Source organism: Petromyzon marinus, chromosome 1 (assembly GCF_048934315.1).
Source record: "Petromyzon marinus isolate PM22_M1 ecotype Great Lakes invasive population chromosome 1, UKy_Petmar_22M1.pri1.0, whole genome shotgun sequence".
NCBI classification, from domain to species: Eukaryota; Metazoa; Chordata; class Hyperoartia; order Petromyzontiformes; family Petromyzontidae; genus Petromyzon; species Petromyzon marinus.
The window spans coordinates 1,659,701-1,676,036 of record NC_133667.1 but is presented as its reverse complement, the minus strand read 5'-3'; the positions used below and the strand labels follow the sequence as shown (position 1 = coordinate 1,676,036).

Sequence of the window (16,336 nt, the reverse complement as noted above, 5' to 3'; positions counted from 1 at the left end):
CTCATTAATTCACCCACTCACCGTCTCACTCACCCACTCATTAATTCACCCACTCACTAATTCACTCATTAATTCACCCACCCACAGTCTGATTCATCCACTCACTGATTCACCCACCCACTTCACCATCTTCAACTCACCCACCCACCATCTCACTAAAGTCAACCCACTCAACTCTTGCCAAGTCATTCTAGATTTGAAGCTTTCGTGACTGCAAGGATTCATACTCTGGTTTTTTTCTCGGTAAAGTCACGTAGGTAAAATGTAATAAATGAAAACAGCTGTGTCAAGCGATACAGCCATTTTGTTGTGACTGTTCCACCTGAAGGCGGAAGCTTGTGTTGCCTCCGAAACGTCGTGATTTAATTTAGTCGTTTCATTTATTTTATTGTACCTACGTCGTGACTTTACCGAAAAAAACAAAGATTATCTTGCCAATTAGCCTCCACACACAAAATAATCCAGCAACTCAATCATCTATCCACTCTGCCCCACACCATCTCACCCAGCCACGAGACTTCTCTCCTGCTCTCCAGAGACCTCACCTGCGGGATAAACTAGTTGTTGTCGTAGTTTTATTGATGTTGTTGTTGGTATTATTAAACGATATAAATCCGTGAGCCTATCAGTGCGAAAGTTAGCAGATGCCACGTGGTCGCTGTCTCCGTGGGCGTGGTCGCTGACCCCCGTGGGCGTGGTCGCTGCGCCCCGTGGGCGTGGTCTCTGCCCACCGTGGGCGTGGTCGCTGTCCCTATCCCTATGGGCGTAGTCTCTGCCACTCTGGGCGTGGTCGCTGTCCCCGTGGGCGTGGTCTCTGCTACCGTGGGCGTGGTCTCTGCTACCGTGGGCGTGGTCTCTGCCACCGTGGGCGTGGTCTCGCACGTCCACTTCCGCTTCGCTCGCTCGCTGTCACGTTTCCGAGATGATATCCGACCTGCTCCTCTTCGGGTAAACAAACCTCTGCCTACTCTTCCTCCTCCTCCTCCTCTCCCTCGTCATCTTCTTGCACCACCTCGTCTAATCCCACCCTTCTCTTGCCGTCTCTCCACGCTGTCCAGGATATCCGACTTGCATCCTCTCCGGGCAAATCACCCCTCTGCCTACTCCTCCTCCTCCTCGTCGTCATCATCACCATCTAGCGCCACCTCGTCTAATCCCACCCGTCTGCCCTTCTCCCCTCTTCTCTCGCTCTCGTTTGCCCCAGGACCCTGCTGGTGAACGCGGGAGCGGTGCTCAACTTCAAGCTGTGAGTCGTCCACGGGGAGGAGGAGGCCTCGGGTTTTGTATTCCGCAGTGCTGTTGGGTGTTGTTGTTGTTAGTTTAACACGTAGTCAGGCTTTCGCGAATGACATCATGTTTTTATGTTGGTGGGGGTGAGATCGCGTAAATTTGTAAATGTGTCGTTACCCGACAGCCAATTGGTAACAAATCTTGGCTGTCGCCTGATGAAGCTGGTTGTGATTACTGGCGAAACGTCGTACACAGATTGTAAATGTCGTGGCTTGGCTCTCCAACACACCGGTGTAGTGCTGTACTAGTACACTACACTATACACTACACTTTACACTACACGATACACTGCACTATACACTTCACACTACACACTAGTGCTGTACTAGTACACTATACAATACACTACACTAGACACTACACTATACACTACACTATACACTACATACTAGTGCTGTACTAGTATACTACACTATACACTACACGATACACTACACTATACACTACATACTAGTGCTGTACTAGTATACTACACGATACACTACATTATACACTACACTATACACTACACTTTACACGATACACTACACTATACACTACACACTAGTGCTGTACTAGTATACTATACTATATACTACACTATACACTACACTATACACTACACTATATACTACACTATACACTACACTATACACTATATACTACATACTAGTGCTTTACTAGTATACTACACTATACACTACACTATACACTACACTATACACTACATACTAGTGCTGTACTAGTATACTACACTATACACTACACTATATACTAAACTATATACTACACTACACGATACACTACACTATACACTACACACTACACTATACACTACACTACATACTAGTGCTGTACTAGTATACTACACTATACACTACACTATACACTACACTACACACTAGTGCTGTACTAGTGACGAATTGGCCACGTTCTGTTGATGTGACAAACCCCTTACTAGCTGGCTGTGTTGGGTGGTGGTGGGTTTAACGACACATTTATTTACGCGATCTAACCTACAAATAAACCTCTGTTATGCTGTTGTTGTTGATGTTGTTGATGAGTGGGGAGCGGTGGCACAGCGGTGAGCGCTACCAACCCCGGGGCGACCCGAGTTCGATTCCCGCTCACGGCCACCAACGCCGGTGATGATCCTGGGCCTCCCCTAGGTCGACTCAGTCCCAAACGAGCACCTGGTTTGGTGTGGAAAAACATCCACCACGGGGGGAGGCGAATCCCGCCGGGCCCTCCCGTAGGCTGACTCAGCCTCAAATTGTTACCTGGTGCGGTGTGTGCAAAACATCGACCACGAGGGAGACAAAGGCGGCCGGGCGTGGTGCTGGCCACCCACCCACTCGTGTGCCACAGTGCCGGCCTTCATTGGTGCTGCTACTCGCCATAACAGCACTTGCCCCAACAGTCGGTTAAGGCTACACGGGGGATCTTTGTCTTTGTTGTTGATGTCCGGATTCTAAGACGCACCACCCAGCCTATAAATTTTGACTTTGTTCTTTCGGTAAAGTGACGTCGATAAAAAATAAAATAATAAATGTAAATAACAAAAATAATAAATAGAAAATAATAAAAACAAAAAACCCACAATAAAAAATAAAAATAGTAAAATAAACTTAAAAAGAAAATGATTTAAATAATTAAAAAAATGTCCTTTCAATAATTTCATTCATAATATTCATAATAAAGGTTTTTGGGTTAGATCGCGTTATTTATAAATGTGTCGTAACCCTCCACCACCCGACCCAATGCTAATTTCATATTAACATTTTTATTTTATTTTACTTTTTTTAATTTTTATTGTGGGCTTTTTGCCTTTATTATTTTCAATTTATTTTTAATTTAATTTTTGATTTCTATCTACGTGACTTTACCGAAAAAACCAAGAAATATGAGCACCCAACCAATATTCTTGGTTCTTTCGGTAAAGTCACGTAGAAGGGAAACAATAAATTATTGTTTTATATTTTTATTATTTTATTGTTTCCCTTCTACGTGGTGACTTTACCGAAAGAACCAAGAATATGAATCCCTGCAGTCACGAAAGCTTTAAATCAAAATTTCACCCAACCAATGTTTTAGAATGTTGGGCTGGGGAGTGCCTCTTAGAATCTCGTACGTGTCAAATAGACCTTGGAGTCATCAAACAGATTATAAGCCGCACCGCTTTTGAGTGCAGTTCGTCTTATAATCACCAATGTGTGCGTGTTGAACATGGTGGGGGTACATCATGTCCACGCTGGTTTCTAGCACGGGCTGATCTTGGTGTTTCTACCCGTGGCACTTAGTGGAAAAGTGCACCGGGCCTGGCGGATATTGGCCCATCATGTGCCGCTGGATGATGGGTACACTGCACTGCATTTGCGTGCTGTATCGTTCACTGCTCCATCAAAGACAAACCGAACCGCAGCCCACCCCTTTTCCACTGGCACATCCGAGCCGCGCCGGTGCTGAGCCAAGCCAGCCCCGGCAGGGCTCACGAGGCCGGCAGGTAGTTTTTCGACTGCAGAAGCCGAGCCGTGCCGCACCCGCTGTAACGGACTGCCGGGACAAGTGCCGTTAGCGAGTAGCGGCACCTATGGAGGCTGGCGCTATGGCACGCCTTTGTCTTCCCCACCGTACCAGGGGTGCTCATTTAAGGCGAAGTCGAACCTATGGGAGGCCCAGGACCGGATCTCAGATTAATCGTCACTGTGGTGTTAGGCCGTGAGCGGGAATCGAACTAGGGGTCGCCGGGTTGCGTAGCGCTAACCGCTGCTACACCACCGCCCCCTGCGGCATCGCGTCGACAACAACCGCCATTCGCCACTTAGTGGCGGTGACATCACCACGGCGCATGTGCCAGGCTAGGTGCACTTTGAGGCCACGTGAACTGTTGAACACCCGCCGACGAGGTCACAGGATAGACCCAGGTGCCATGGGTTGACTGAGATGACTGGTACATGCTGCACCACCTGTGCCCCGTCCTGTGCCAACTTGCTGGGTTTTCTCCGCTCGTTGCGAGCGTCGCTCCGCTGCCCTCCGTTGTTGCTGTAGTAGCGTCCTTCGCGAGCCTCCTCCACAGCATCGCATCTCCCACAGTGCGACATACACACACACGCACAGCGCCTATCGCGTGCCGTCAGTTGTCAAGGCCACGGGGGTTTTGTTTTATGAGCCAAAGTCCCCATCTGGTGGTGTCTGCAGGCATTTCATTGTTGTCGCGTTTCCACCACCACCACGTAAGAGCGAGCATAAACCAGACGGAGTGGGCGCCGCAGTGGCTAGGAGATGTTGACTACCTCGCCTGGTAGACAGGAGGTCGTGGGTTCGATCCCGACCCTGATGCCTGCTGTGTATATTTTGACTTTGCGTGTCTCTCACCGTGGTCGCGTGGATTTTTCTCCGTGCCCTCCAGGTTTTCCCCGTCCACATTTAGAATCGCGCGTTTAGAGCATTTGGCTGCTGCTATAAATTTTCACGTGATGAGCCAACTTCGTTGAGCTATCATTTGTGATGGTCAGGTCACTTGTAAAAAAAGAGCTACAATAGCTCAGCGGGCCTTACCTGGTAATATAAAAAAAAACTGTTTAGTTTAGATTCCCCTGCTGCAGATCTCGACCCGGCACCGACCAACAACTGTGGACCAAATTTGGCGAAATATTTAAAACTTTCCCGCGAAAAAATACAACTTCGGGGTGCGTTTGTCGCACAGTTGCAGAGGATCGCAGTTCGAATCCAGGGGCTGCCGTAAATTATACTGTAGGTGCACAAACCAAAATAATATGGATCATCTGCATCATAGTATGTATGTATGCTGGAATTATTTCGCAATATACGAAGCCAACCGTGCTAATCGGAATTCCGGGGGAAGGACAACAAACTAGATGGTTTAAAAGTGCGTAGCTCCATTGCCTTCCTGATATCGGAAGGAAGAGCGTTCCAGACGGCCGCAGAAGCGCATGTGAACGCGCCGCGCGATGCGGTGACCACCGGCTTTGTTTGATGGCCAGCCAAAAGCCGAGGCTGCTGGTACGAGGAAGACCGGAGTTCACTTGATGATGGATCAGGTTCCTTGACGAGATCAGCAAGACCAGTGATATCCTTCGCAAGCATACACCGCTGTGCGCTGTGCGCTGTGGTGGGCACTCAAAAAAAATTGTAGAAAACAACACGCAAATTAAATGAGTCGGAACATGCATGGCAATCATCGCCCCCTCCCCGCCTTCTGCGAAAACTTAGCAGGACCCTCCTGATGAAGTTATGATGCTTGGTCAGGTTTACATATTCTTAGCTCTTTCGGTAAAGTCACGTTGAAGGGAAACAATAAAATAATAAAATATATAATAAAAATGTTTTATTGTTTTATATATTTTATTATTTTATTGTTTCCCTTCAACGTGACTTTACCGAAAGAGCTAAGAATATGAATTACTGCAGTCACGAAAGCTTTAAATCAGGTTTACATAGTGTATTAAAAACACGAAACAGAGCAACATCACTCCCTGCTGGCAGACTTGATGGCCCATCACCCCGTGTGCCACGTGGGGTTGGTTGGGGTTTGGCCGGACAGTCGCAGGTTACATAGGCTGTGACGTAAGGTGATGATGGTATCTCGTGCGACGCAAGCTCCACGCTTGTTCAGAATATTTTTGTTTTTATTTATACTGGAGGCAAGGCCGTAGCCATGGAGTGAACATTGGGGGGGGGACCAAATCTTCCAGGGTGTCTGGGGGTCCCAACTCAGAAAAATATCTAAATTTGAAAACTCATTTCCTGCCTAAAATATTTTAAAATTCACTAACACACAGGATGGACTTTTAATTTATGTTTTACAATAATGTCTAATAGTGTTATTGTATTACATTGCTCCGTTTTAACATTTTTTTTACCATTGTTCATTGTATGTAATGGCAGAGATTAGGGATTAATAAAGTACAACCATAACCACAATCATATAAACATAAATCTATGCATTGATTTATATGAAGATAAGTCCCAGATATTGTGGCCAAGGTTCAGCAAATTGTTGTTTTTATTTACATAGCATCGCAATTTTTATTTTTTATAGCATATTATTGGGAGGGACATTTTCAGCATATTGAATATTGGGGGGGGTGGGGGGGAACCCCCAATATTTATTATAATTACGGCCTTGACTGGAGGAATCCGATGAGCTGTAAAGCTCTCTTTCACAGATGCACAGTAGTAAAACCACGATAGCAGTGAAAGGTACAAGAAACGTAAACACATTGCCCGAAAACATACAAATACAAACGAAGCCATCCCCATCCTACCAGACTAAGCCCACTGAGGTTTTAACTTATTTTTTCAGCAGCGACCTGGCCACACACCGTGTTTATCCTGAGAAACAAACCTGAGACTCGGTGAGGTCATCCCTGCGTTGCGCCATGATGAATGCTGTGGAGCGTGGGAATTAAAAATGTCAGTCTTCTCTGTTGTTAGGAAACGAAAGGAGTTGGTGCAAGGGTTCGGAGCAGATACGGTGGAGCACACAACCGGTGAGACGCACGCACGCACACAAAGATCCCCCATATAGCCTTAACAGACTGTAGGGGCAAGTGCTGTTAGCGAGCACCTATGAAGGCCGGAACGGTACACGAGGGGGTGGGTGGCCAGCACCACGCCCGACCGCCTTTGTCTCCCTAGTGGCAATGTTTACACACCGCACCAGGTACTCATTTGAGGCTGAGTCGACCTAGGGGAGGCCCGGGACCGGTTCAGATAATCGTCACTGGTGTTGGCCGTGAGCGGGAATCGAACCCGGGTCGCCAGGTTCATAGCGCAGCGCGCTAACCGCTACACTACCGCTCACACACACACACGCACACACACACAGGAACACCACAACGCCCATGACCACGCACAAAGATCCCCCGTGTAGCCTGTAACAGACTGTAGGGGCAAGTGCTGTTAGCGAGCACCTATGAAGGCCGGAAGGGCACACGAGGGGCTGGGTGGCCAGCACCACGCCCGACCGCCTTTGTATCCGCAGTGGCGATGTTTACTACACACCGCACCCAGGTACTCGTTTGAGGCCGAATCGACCTAGGGGAGGCCCCAGGACACGGTTCAAATAATCCTCGCTGGTGTTTGCCGTGAGCAGGAATCGAACCCGGGTCGCGACGTTTGTAGTACGGCGCGCTAACCGCTACACTACCGCTCGCCATAATGACCGTGCATGCACACGTGTGCACTTGCGCGCGCACACACGCACACACACACACACGGACCACCCCCTCGTGCGCTGTGCCGCCCTGAATAGATGCTCGCTTTACAGCACATGCCCCCACGGGCTTGTGTAGTAGGCCAATTCGTAGGGGGGGGGGGGATCTTGATCTGTATTGCGTGTGTCCGTGTGTCCGTGTGCAGGCGATGGCATTCGCGAGTTTCTGCTGAGTCTGCGCTACTTCCGGATATTCATCGCCATGTGGAACATCCTCATGATGCTCTGCATGGTCGTGTGAGTTAACTCCTTGAGCGAGCATCGCTGATCATCGAGTCAGAGGGCTATAGCGTGCGACTCGCAGTCATAAAGGTCGCAAGTTCAAATCCTGGTTGGGGCGGGGGGGGGGTTGACTCGGCCCCATCATTCTTCCGTGGTCAATAAAACGGCACCACTTCATGGGGCACTCTCACACCACGGTTGTCGCATGGCTATACTTGCCCTCCCCGTCTCCGTCGTAGGAATGTGGAATTTACACCACTGGCTTGAAGCTGTAACCAGGGGCTGAGCACCCGGCGGTAGCACCTATGCCGCTTGAGGCCGCCCCGGTTAATACCGCGACGTCACTCGAAGAAGAGCAGGCCATCGCATGCCGGCGTCACGCGGACCACGTTTTAAAATGTTTACCTATTTGGGAAACGTGCAGCAATCGAAAAATATGAATTAATCCGCCAGGAAGGCTTTCCTGGGAACACGAGCATAAGAATATTAATATTTAATTGTTATTATTATAACAATGCCTGCCTTGATGAGCAAGCATTGTAGATGTGTAACGGAATGACGGTGGCCGGCGAAAGGTGCTTGACGGTTGGCGGCGATAAAATGATTGCGCTCCGCCCCCCCCCCCCCCCCCCCCCCCCCGTTGTGTTGGTCTCGTTCCAGGCTGTTTGGTTCGTAGCGGAGACATGGGCGCCATCACCCTCCGGCCCCCGTACCCTCTCCTCTCGCCGGTCTCGCCGAGCCTCTCCCGGTTCCCCCCGCCCCCGCCCCCACCCGGTTAGATTTAGCGCCACCGAACACCCGAGCCAGCCCTGTCCCCGGAAAGGTCCGGTGCCGATTTTGGCTTTCCTCCTCGCTTTTTAACGAATACAATAGGGCCGCTCGCAGCTGCACCTTCCGAAGAAGATGAAGGGCATTTTTTTTTTCCGACCAAACGCCGACAGAATCGCGCCGTTTCGCCGGGCCGAGTGCCACGGCTGACGGAAGTCGACGATGAGAAGTTGCCGTCTGCGAGGGCTTTCATTTTGATATCTTGTCGCGCGCAAGATTAGAATAGAAGCAGCTGACGTCGAGTCGCGACATCGTAACCCCGACGCACGTGACCGCTAATTCGCATCCCTCCTGATGACCTCTCTCGTCAACTCTCTCATCTCTTGTTCATGCATTGTCCATTCCGAACTGCCTAACGCAATGCAATCCGCCAGACAGTTCCTGCGATTCCCACCCCGCCGTAGCTGCTCGCCCCGTGAGTTTACGAAGCCTCAGTCATCACTTCAATAAAATGAACGTGTCGTTGCCACATACCCGGAGCGCACGAGTGACCTCGACTCGCCCGAAAGCCAAACTAAAACTCGTGGCGAGCAGCAGAACGGGCGGTTCGGCACAAACCATTTGCTGTACCGCACTTCTATGCTTCCATGCTGAAGTGGATGCCGAGTAACCGTCACAGGGGGCGATGGGGGAGGGAATTAATTCCACGGTGGAGCAGTGCGAGGGAATAAGTAGAAAAGTGAGGTGGCTTGCAGTGTGGTAAGCGGGTTGGTGGGTGAATGAGACGAAACAGTCATCGTCTAATAGACCCGAGTCCACAACGTGAGTGGATGAATCAACGAGTGAAGTTTACGGGGACGGCCACCATTGTGGCAGCGTTAGCAAAGTGGTGAGGAGGCGGCTGACCGCCGGCGGGTGACTGGAGCGGGAGCGAATCGGCGAGTGGCAGATAATCAATTCTGATCTGGTAACGACAAGATGACAGCCGTTTAGGTTCCATTTTCAATTTAGGTGAAAGATTCGAGGGCACTGCCCGGACGCGTGAAACGCTGAAAGCTTCCATCGCTCAACGCGTCCGAACGCGCCATCGTTTGACGCACGTGAAGCCGTTTGCGTTGTGGTGACGGTTATCCCTGCGCACTTTTGTGTCGGAGCTGTCCCTGTAGCAGCGACTACCTTCGAGGTCAATAAAACGAAACTCCCAAGATGCGTTCATGCCGCACACGTTGATTCGCGACCCACGTCGCAACCGGCCCGGTGGCTCAGCGGTGCGGCGAGCGGCGAGCAATCGGTGAAGGGTCGAGAAGCTGGTGGTTCTTGGCGAGTCACATCGGCCGGATTGCGCTGGGATAGGTGACCACCATCCGTGAGACTCCGGTGGTGTCTGACGGTTGTTGTCGGGTTAGGTGTTGTGCGGGGTTAGGTGTTGTGCGGGGTTAGGTGTTGTGTAGGGTTAGGTGTTGTGCGGGGTTAGGTGTTGTGCAGGGTTAGGTGTTGTGTGGGGTTAGGTTTTGTGCGGGGTTAAGTGTTGTGCGGGGTTAGGTGTTGTGTAGGGTTAGGTGTTGTGTAGGGTTAGGTGTTGTGTGGGGTTAGGTGTTGTGTAGGGTTAGGTGTTGTGTAGGGTTAGGTGTTGTGTAGGGTTGTGTAGGGTTGTGTAGGGTTAGGTGTTGTGTAGGGTTAGGTGTTGTCAGTTTAGGTGTTGGAGGGTAAGGTGTTGTGTGGGGTTAGGTGTTGTGTGGGGTTAGGTGTTGTTGGTTTAGGTGTTGTGTAGGGTGAGGTGTTGTGTAGGGTGAGGTGTTGTGTAGGGTGAGGTGTTGTGTAGGTGTTGTGTTGTGTAGGTGTTGTGTAGGGTTAGGTGTTGTAGGTGTTGTGTATGGTTAGGTGTTGTGTAGGTGTTGTGTAGGGTTAGGTGTTGTAGGTGTAGTGTAGGGTTAGGTGTTGTAGGTGTAGTGTATGGTTAGGTGTTGTGTATGGTTAGGTGTTGTGTAGGTGTTGTGTAGGGTTAGGTGTTGTAGGTGTAATGTATGGTTAGGTGTTGTGTATGGTTAGGCGTTGTGTAGGTGTTGTGTATGGTTAGGCGTTGTGTAGGTGTGGTGTAATAGCGCCGGCTGGTGGACAGCAGCGTCAACTGTGTTGGACAGAGAGTACACACGCCGGTGAGGGTGTGCACGGCTGTGTGTTGGCAGGGCGGAGGAACTTGGGCAAGGGTCACGGAGGACCCCGTCTGGCTTCCCCTGGAACCCGCTAGTGGGTTCCAGGGGAAGGGAGGTGCGGCCAGGGCAGAGCCAGGCCGCGCTGGGAGGATAAAAGGAGCCGAGAGCGGGGAGCTCGGGGCTGCCGGTTCTGGGATTGGATTCGTCTCGTCGTCTCGTCGTCGCTGTCGTCTCCGCTAGATATTGCGTGGCAGGATAGTTGTTGGCTTTTTCGATTTAAAGCTTTTGTGACTGCAGGGATTCATATTCTTGGTTCTTTCGGTAAAGTCACGTAGAAGGAATATAACAAAAATAAACCAATAAAATTATCACGCTGTTCCGGTTGCGACACAAGCAATCATCATCAGGTGTGAAAACCACAGCAAGAAAATCACTTTTTTCAAAATTTTCTTGCTGTGGTTTTCACACATGATGATTGCTTGTGTTGCAATCGAAACGTCGTGATAATTTTACTGTTTTACTTTTATTTCCCTTCTACGTGACTTTACCGAAAGAACCAGGAATATAGTTGTTGGCTGTCTGAGTCAGCGGCGTCAGTGTTAGACGTCTCGCGTTGTGTACAGGGCTGGGCTAAGCGACTGTGGAGAGTGGGCAGGTGAGACCGTGAATGGTCTAAATAAAAGGTGCCTCCCACAAACCTCGTCTCCGAAGCACTGACACTACATAGGGTTAGGTGTTGTAGGTTTAGGTGTTGTTGTAGGTTTATGTGTTGTAGGTTTATGTGTTGTAGGTTTAGGTGTTATAGGTTTATGTGTTGTAGGTTTAGGTGTTGTAGGGTTATGTGTTGTCGGGTTAGATGTTGTAGGTTTGTGTATTGTAGCTTTAGGTGTTGTAGGTATAGGTGTTGTAGGTTTAGGTGTTGTAGGTATAGGTGTTGTAGGTTTAAGTGTTGTAGGGTTAGGTATTGTAGGTATAGGTGTTGTAGGTATAGGTGTTGGAGGTTTAGGTGTTGTAGGTATAGGTGTTGTAGGTTTAGGTGTTGTAGGTTTAGGTGTTGGAGGTTTAGGTGTTGGAGGTATAGCTGTTGGAGGTATAGGTGTTGTAGGTTTAGGTGTTGTAGGTTTAGGTGTTGGAGGTTTAGGTGTTGGAGGTTTAGGTGTTGGAGGTTTAGATGTTGGAGGTTTAGGTGTTGGAGGTATAGGTGTTGGAGGTTTAGTTGTTGTAGGTATAGGTGTTGGAGGTTTAGTTGTTGGAGGTTTAGGTGTTGTAGGTATAGGTGTTGTAGGTATAGGTGTTGGAGGTTTAGGTGTTGCAGGTTTAGGTGTTGTAGGTATAGGTGTTGTAGGTATAGGTGTTAGAGGTTTAAGTGTTATAGGTTTATGTGTTGTAGGTTTAGGTGTTGTAGGGTTGTGTTGTTGGGTTAGATCAGTGGTTCTTAACCTGGGTTCGATCGAACCCCAGGGGTTCGGTGAGTCGATCTCAGGGGTTCGGCAGAGCCCCCGCCACGGAGGTCCGGACACACTTTAATTATTGTGTAAATTTGTGATGACACACACGGCCCGCTTGGCCATCACTGGCTGCAGATGATCATGCTACACTGCTTGGCCAATCAGCGCTGCGGGGAATTTAGTGCGTACTCAGTAGTCAACGTGTGACTGTTGTTGTCGTACGTCGTGTGATTTCTTTAATATTTTATCCATACTAACTATGTCGGGCAAAAGAAGAAAGTGGTCGGACGAATATGTACAACATGGATTCTCATGTATCACGGAACATGATGGGAGTGAGCGTCCTATCTGCATGATTTGCAACGCCAAGTTGAGCAACTCTAGTCTTGCACCGGCAAAACTAAAGGAACACTTCTTGAAGCTGCATGGAGACGGGGAATACAAGAACACAACACTTGCTGAATTCAGGGTGAAGAGAGCCAGATTCGATGAAAGGGCCACTCTGCCTGCTCTTGGATTTGTACCTGTTAACAAACCGATCCTGACAGCATCGTACGAAGTTGCTTACCTGATCGCAAAGCAGGGCAAGCCACACACCATTGGTGAAACACTTGTGAAACCAGCTGCATTAAAGATGGCGAATCTGATACTCGGAACAGCGGCCGAAGGTAAATTATCCCAAATTCCCCTTTCAAATGACACCGTCAGTGACAGAATAGAAGACATGAGTAAAGACATCTTGGCTCAAGTAGTCGCAGATCTGATTTCAAGCCCGGCAAAATTCAGCCTTCAACTCGACGAAACCACAGACGTTTCTGATCTAAGCCAGCTTGCTGTTTTTGTACGCTATGTGAAAGACGACATGATAAAAGAAGAGTTTTTATTTTGTAAGCCTCTCACAACAACAATGAAGGCAGCCGATGTGAAGAAGCTTGTGGATGACTTCTTCAGAGACAACAATCTTTCATGGGATATGGTTTCTGCAGTTTGTACGGACGGAGCTCCAGTCATGCTGGGAAGAAAGTCTGGTTTTGGTGCGCTAGTAAAGGCCGATGCACCACACATCATTGTGACGCATTGTATTCTGCACAGGCATGCGTTGGCAACAAAAACCTTACCTCCAAAAATGGCAGAAGTATTAAAAACTGTGGTGGAATGTGTGAACTATGTGCGAAAAAGTGCTCTGAGGCACCGCATCTTCAGTGAGCTGTGTAAAGAAATGGGCTCTGAATTTGAGGTACTTCTGCTCCATTCTAATATTCGGTGGTTATCCCGGGGACAGGTGCTGAATCGTGTTTTTGCCATGCGTGTGGAATTAGCCCTGTTTTTGCAAGAGCACCAACACTGCCATGCAGATTGCTTCAAAAATCCTGAGTTCATTTTCATTTTAGCGTACATGGCTGATATATTCGCAGCTCTCAATCATCTCAATCAGCAGATGCAGGGTGGTGGAGTCAATATCATGGAAGCGGAAGAACACCTGAAGGCTTTTCAAAAAAAGCTACCGTTATGGAAACGACGAACAGAGAACAATAACTTCGCAAACTTCCCGCTTCTGGACGACTGTGCAAGTAAGATCGAAGATGTGTCTGGAATCGGAGATATTTCTGTATCCACGGAACTGAAGCAAACAATTGCCACGCACTTAGATGAGCTTGCAAAGTCTCTCGACGGATATTTCCCTACAAGAGAGTCATATCCAGCATGGGTGAGACAGCCGTTCACGTTTGCTGTTGAAACAGCAGATGTCAATGATGAATTTCTCGACGAAATCATTGAAATTCAGCAGAACCAGGTTCAACAGCAACTCTTCAGAACAACAACGCTCTCAACGTTTTGGTGTCGACAAATGAACAAGTATCCAGTTATTGCTAAGAAAGCCCTGGATTTTTTTATACCATTTGTTACAACATATCTTTGTGAGCAATCCTTTTCGAGGATGCTGGACATAAAAACGAAGAAAAGGAACAGACTTTGCTGTGAAAATGACATGAGAGTGGCACTTGCCAAGGTGAAGCCACGCATATCTGAACTGATCTCTCAAAGGCAACAGCAGAAGTCACATTGATTTCCAGGTATGTAATTTGTTGTGAGTTTATGCATTGTGTTGGTTTTATTCTTTGAACAAGGTAATGTTCATGCACGGCTCATTTTGTGTACCAGTAAAAAACATATCTATGTCTTGAATTTGAAAAAAATCACATTTTATTTTTCACTAAAGAGGGGTTCGGTGAATGCGCATATGAAACTGGTGGGGTTCGGTACCTCCAACAAGGTTAAGAACCACTGGGTTAGATGTTGTAGGGTTAGGTGTTGTAGGTTTAGGTGTTGGAGGTGTTTAGGTGTTGTAGGTGTATGCGTTGTAGGGTTTAGGTGTTACAGAGTTTGTGGGCAGCAGAGGGCAGTGTTCACCATCAGCTCTGGTCAATCCACTGCTGGATGAAGGCCTACCGGAGCCGCCGCCACCACCTCTCGATCCTGCGATGTAAACGGATCCACACGACCTTGATGCCATCGCTCCATCTCCCTCCTCGGCGGTGTCAACCGACTTTCACCGGAACGCAAATTCCGTTCCTTGGAGATTTAAAAAAACGGCAACTCTAAATATTTACGCGATCAAACCGAAATAAAAACTTATGGATTATATCCTTTGGGTCTTTCGGTAAAGTCACGTAGATAGGTTAAAATTAATGAAAATAAAATAAACATTTTTATTAATTAATAAAAATGAAATAAACATTTGTATTAATTTGAACCAATCAACGTGACTTTAATAATTTTTAAATAAAATGTTTTATTCATTTGAACCTCTTTAATTATTGTTGGCCTGCCAACGAATGGTGAAGTATGGTCAAACAAACCCAGCCCCTACCACTCGCACCCAGCGGGCAGGCCCTCATCCAGCAGTGGGACTTTGACGCAATTGTCCATGCGACGACGTCATCACGCATGCAACGACGTCATCGCGCATGCAACGACGCCGTCATCATGCCTGCAACGACGTCATCACGCATGCAACGACGACGTCGCGTACCACCGTGATGACATCACGCACGGCGAAGACATCCACACCAACACCCCCTTTCCCCGACGTCATCGCGCACTGCTTCGCGCGATGACGTCGCCACGCACGGCGGAATCAAGACGCCCCACGTCACCGCGTACGCTTGCCCGTGATGTCACCACGCCGGAACCACGCCCACTTGCCACGTCTTGCGCGGTGACGTCACCGGCCACGCCACCCGCGCCCGCAAACGCGCGGCTCCCATTGGCCATCCCCGCAGGGTCACGCGACCTCGACGCTAACGCGGAAGCCGATCGGCGCCGTCTCCTTCCCGTCGTTTTTTTTCCCGCACGTCTCCCGACCGTCGTGAGCGGGGGACTCCGGGCGTGGTCAATCCCGCCGAGCGATCGGCGAGAGTTTAATTTTTTTTAATTTGAATTCCTCATCGCTGAGGCGGCTCCTGACGTCATCGCCTGGGATAGCGTCACCTCCATTCATTGGAGGTGGCGCGCGGATAGATCCATGGAATCGATTCCACAACTCGACCATTCCAGATTCGATTCCCCCCGCGTGCGCTGGGTTTCCACGTTGGGTGTTCTCATCAGCGAGAGGCGGGCTGCCGCACGAGACAATTAGCCGCAATTAAAAACTAAACGCAGTTTTTTTTTGGGTCCCACTAAAATGTATATCTCGAGGTAAAAGGGCCTCCCCCTCCTCCACTGAGCTAATGTAGCTTTGGGGGGTGTTTTTTTTGGTTTGTTCCAAAAGCGACCCGGTCACAATCGCCGACTCCACGCAGTTCGCGGCTCATCGTCGTAATGCGCAAATTTGTAGCGGCGGTCGAATGCTCTAAACGCGTGGCGATGTTGATTCCAAACGCACGCAGAGGGCGAACCCGGAGGAGCCGGAGAAAAAGGCGCGCAGCGACCACGGGGAGAGAGAAACGCGCAGACTCCAAATGCACAGCAGCAGCAGCAGGCATTGTCAGGGTTAGGATGGAACCCACGACCTCCTGTATACCTGGCGAGGTAGTTAACATCTCTCATAGCCACCGTGATGATGATGAGAGAGAGACGCAGACTCCAAATGCACAGCAGCAGCAGGCATTGTCAGGGTTAGGATGGAACCCACGACCTCCTGTATACCTGGCGAGGTAGTTAACATCTCTCATAGCCACCGTAATGATGATGAGAGAGAGACGCAGACTCCAAATGCACAGCAGCAGCAGGCATTG

At 49.0% G+C, this 16,336-nt stretch overlaps 1 protein-coding gene and 1 long non-coding RNA gene across 2 annotated transcripts; both read left to right on the top strand.

Annotated features, from left to right (window-relative positions):
* Positions 1–798: 798 nt before the first annotated feature.
* SMIM7 (small integral membrane protein 7) lies at positions 799–9,702 on the top strand. Its single transcript, XM_032953774.2, has 5 exons — positions 799–948; positions 1,205–1,246; positions 6,727–6,782; positions 7,654–7,744; positions 8,390–9,702. Exons 1-5 carry the CDS (start codon positions 923–925, stop codon positions 8,403–8,405), a joined length of 231 nt encoding a protein of 76 aa, XP_032809665.1. The 5' UTR covers positions 799–922; the 3' UTR covers positions 8,406–9,702.
* A 389-nt stretch (positions 9,703–10,091) lies between these two features.
* Positions 10,092–14,958, top strand: LOC142923995 (uncharacterized). The gene is made up of 2 exons (XR_012941118.1): positions 10,092–10,124; positions 10,336–14,958. It is a non-coding gene; the product is annotated as an uncharacterized LOC142923995 (long non-coding RNA).
* The last annotated feature ends 1,378 nt before the right edge of the window (positions 14,959–16,336 follow it).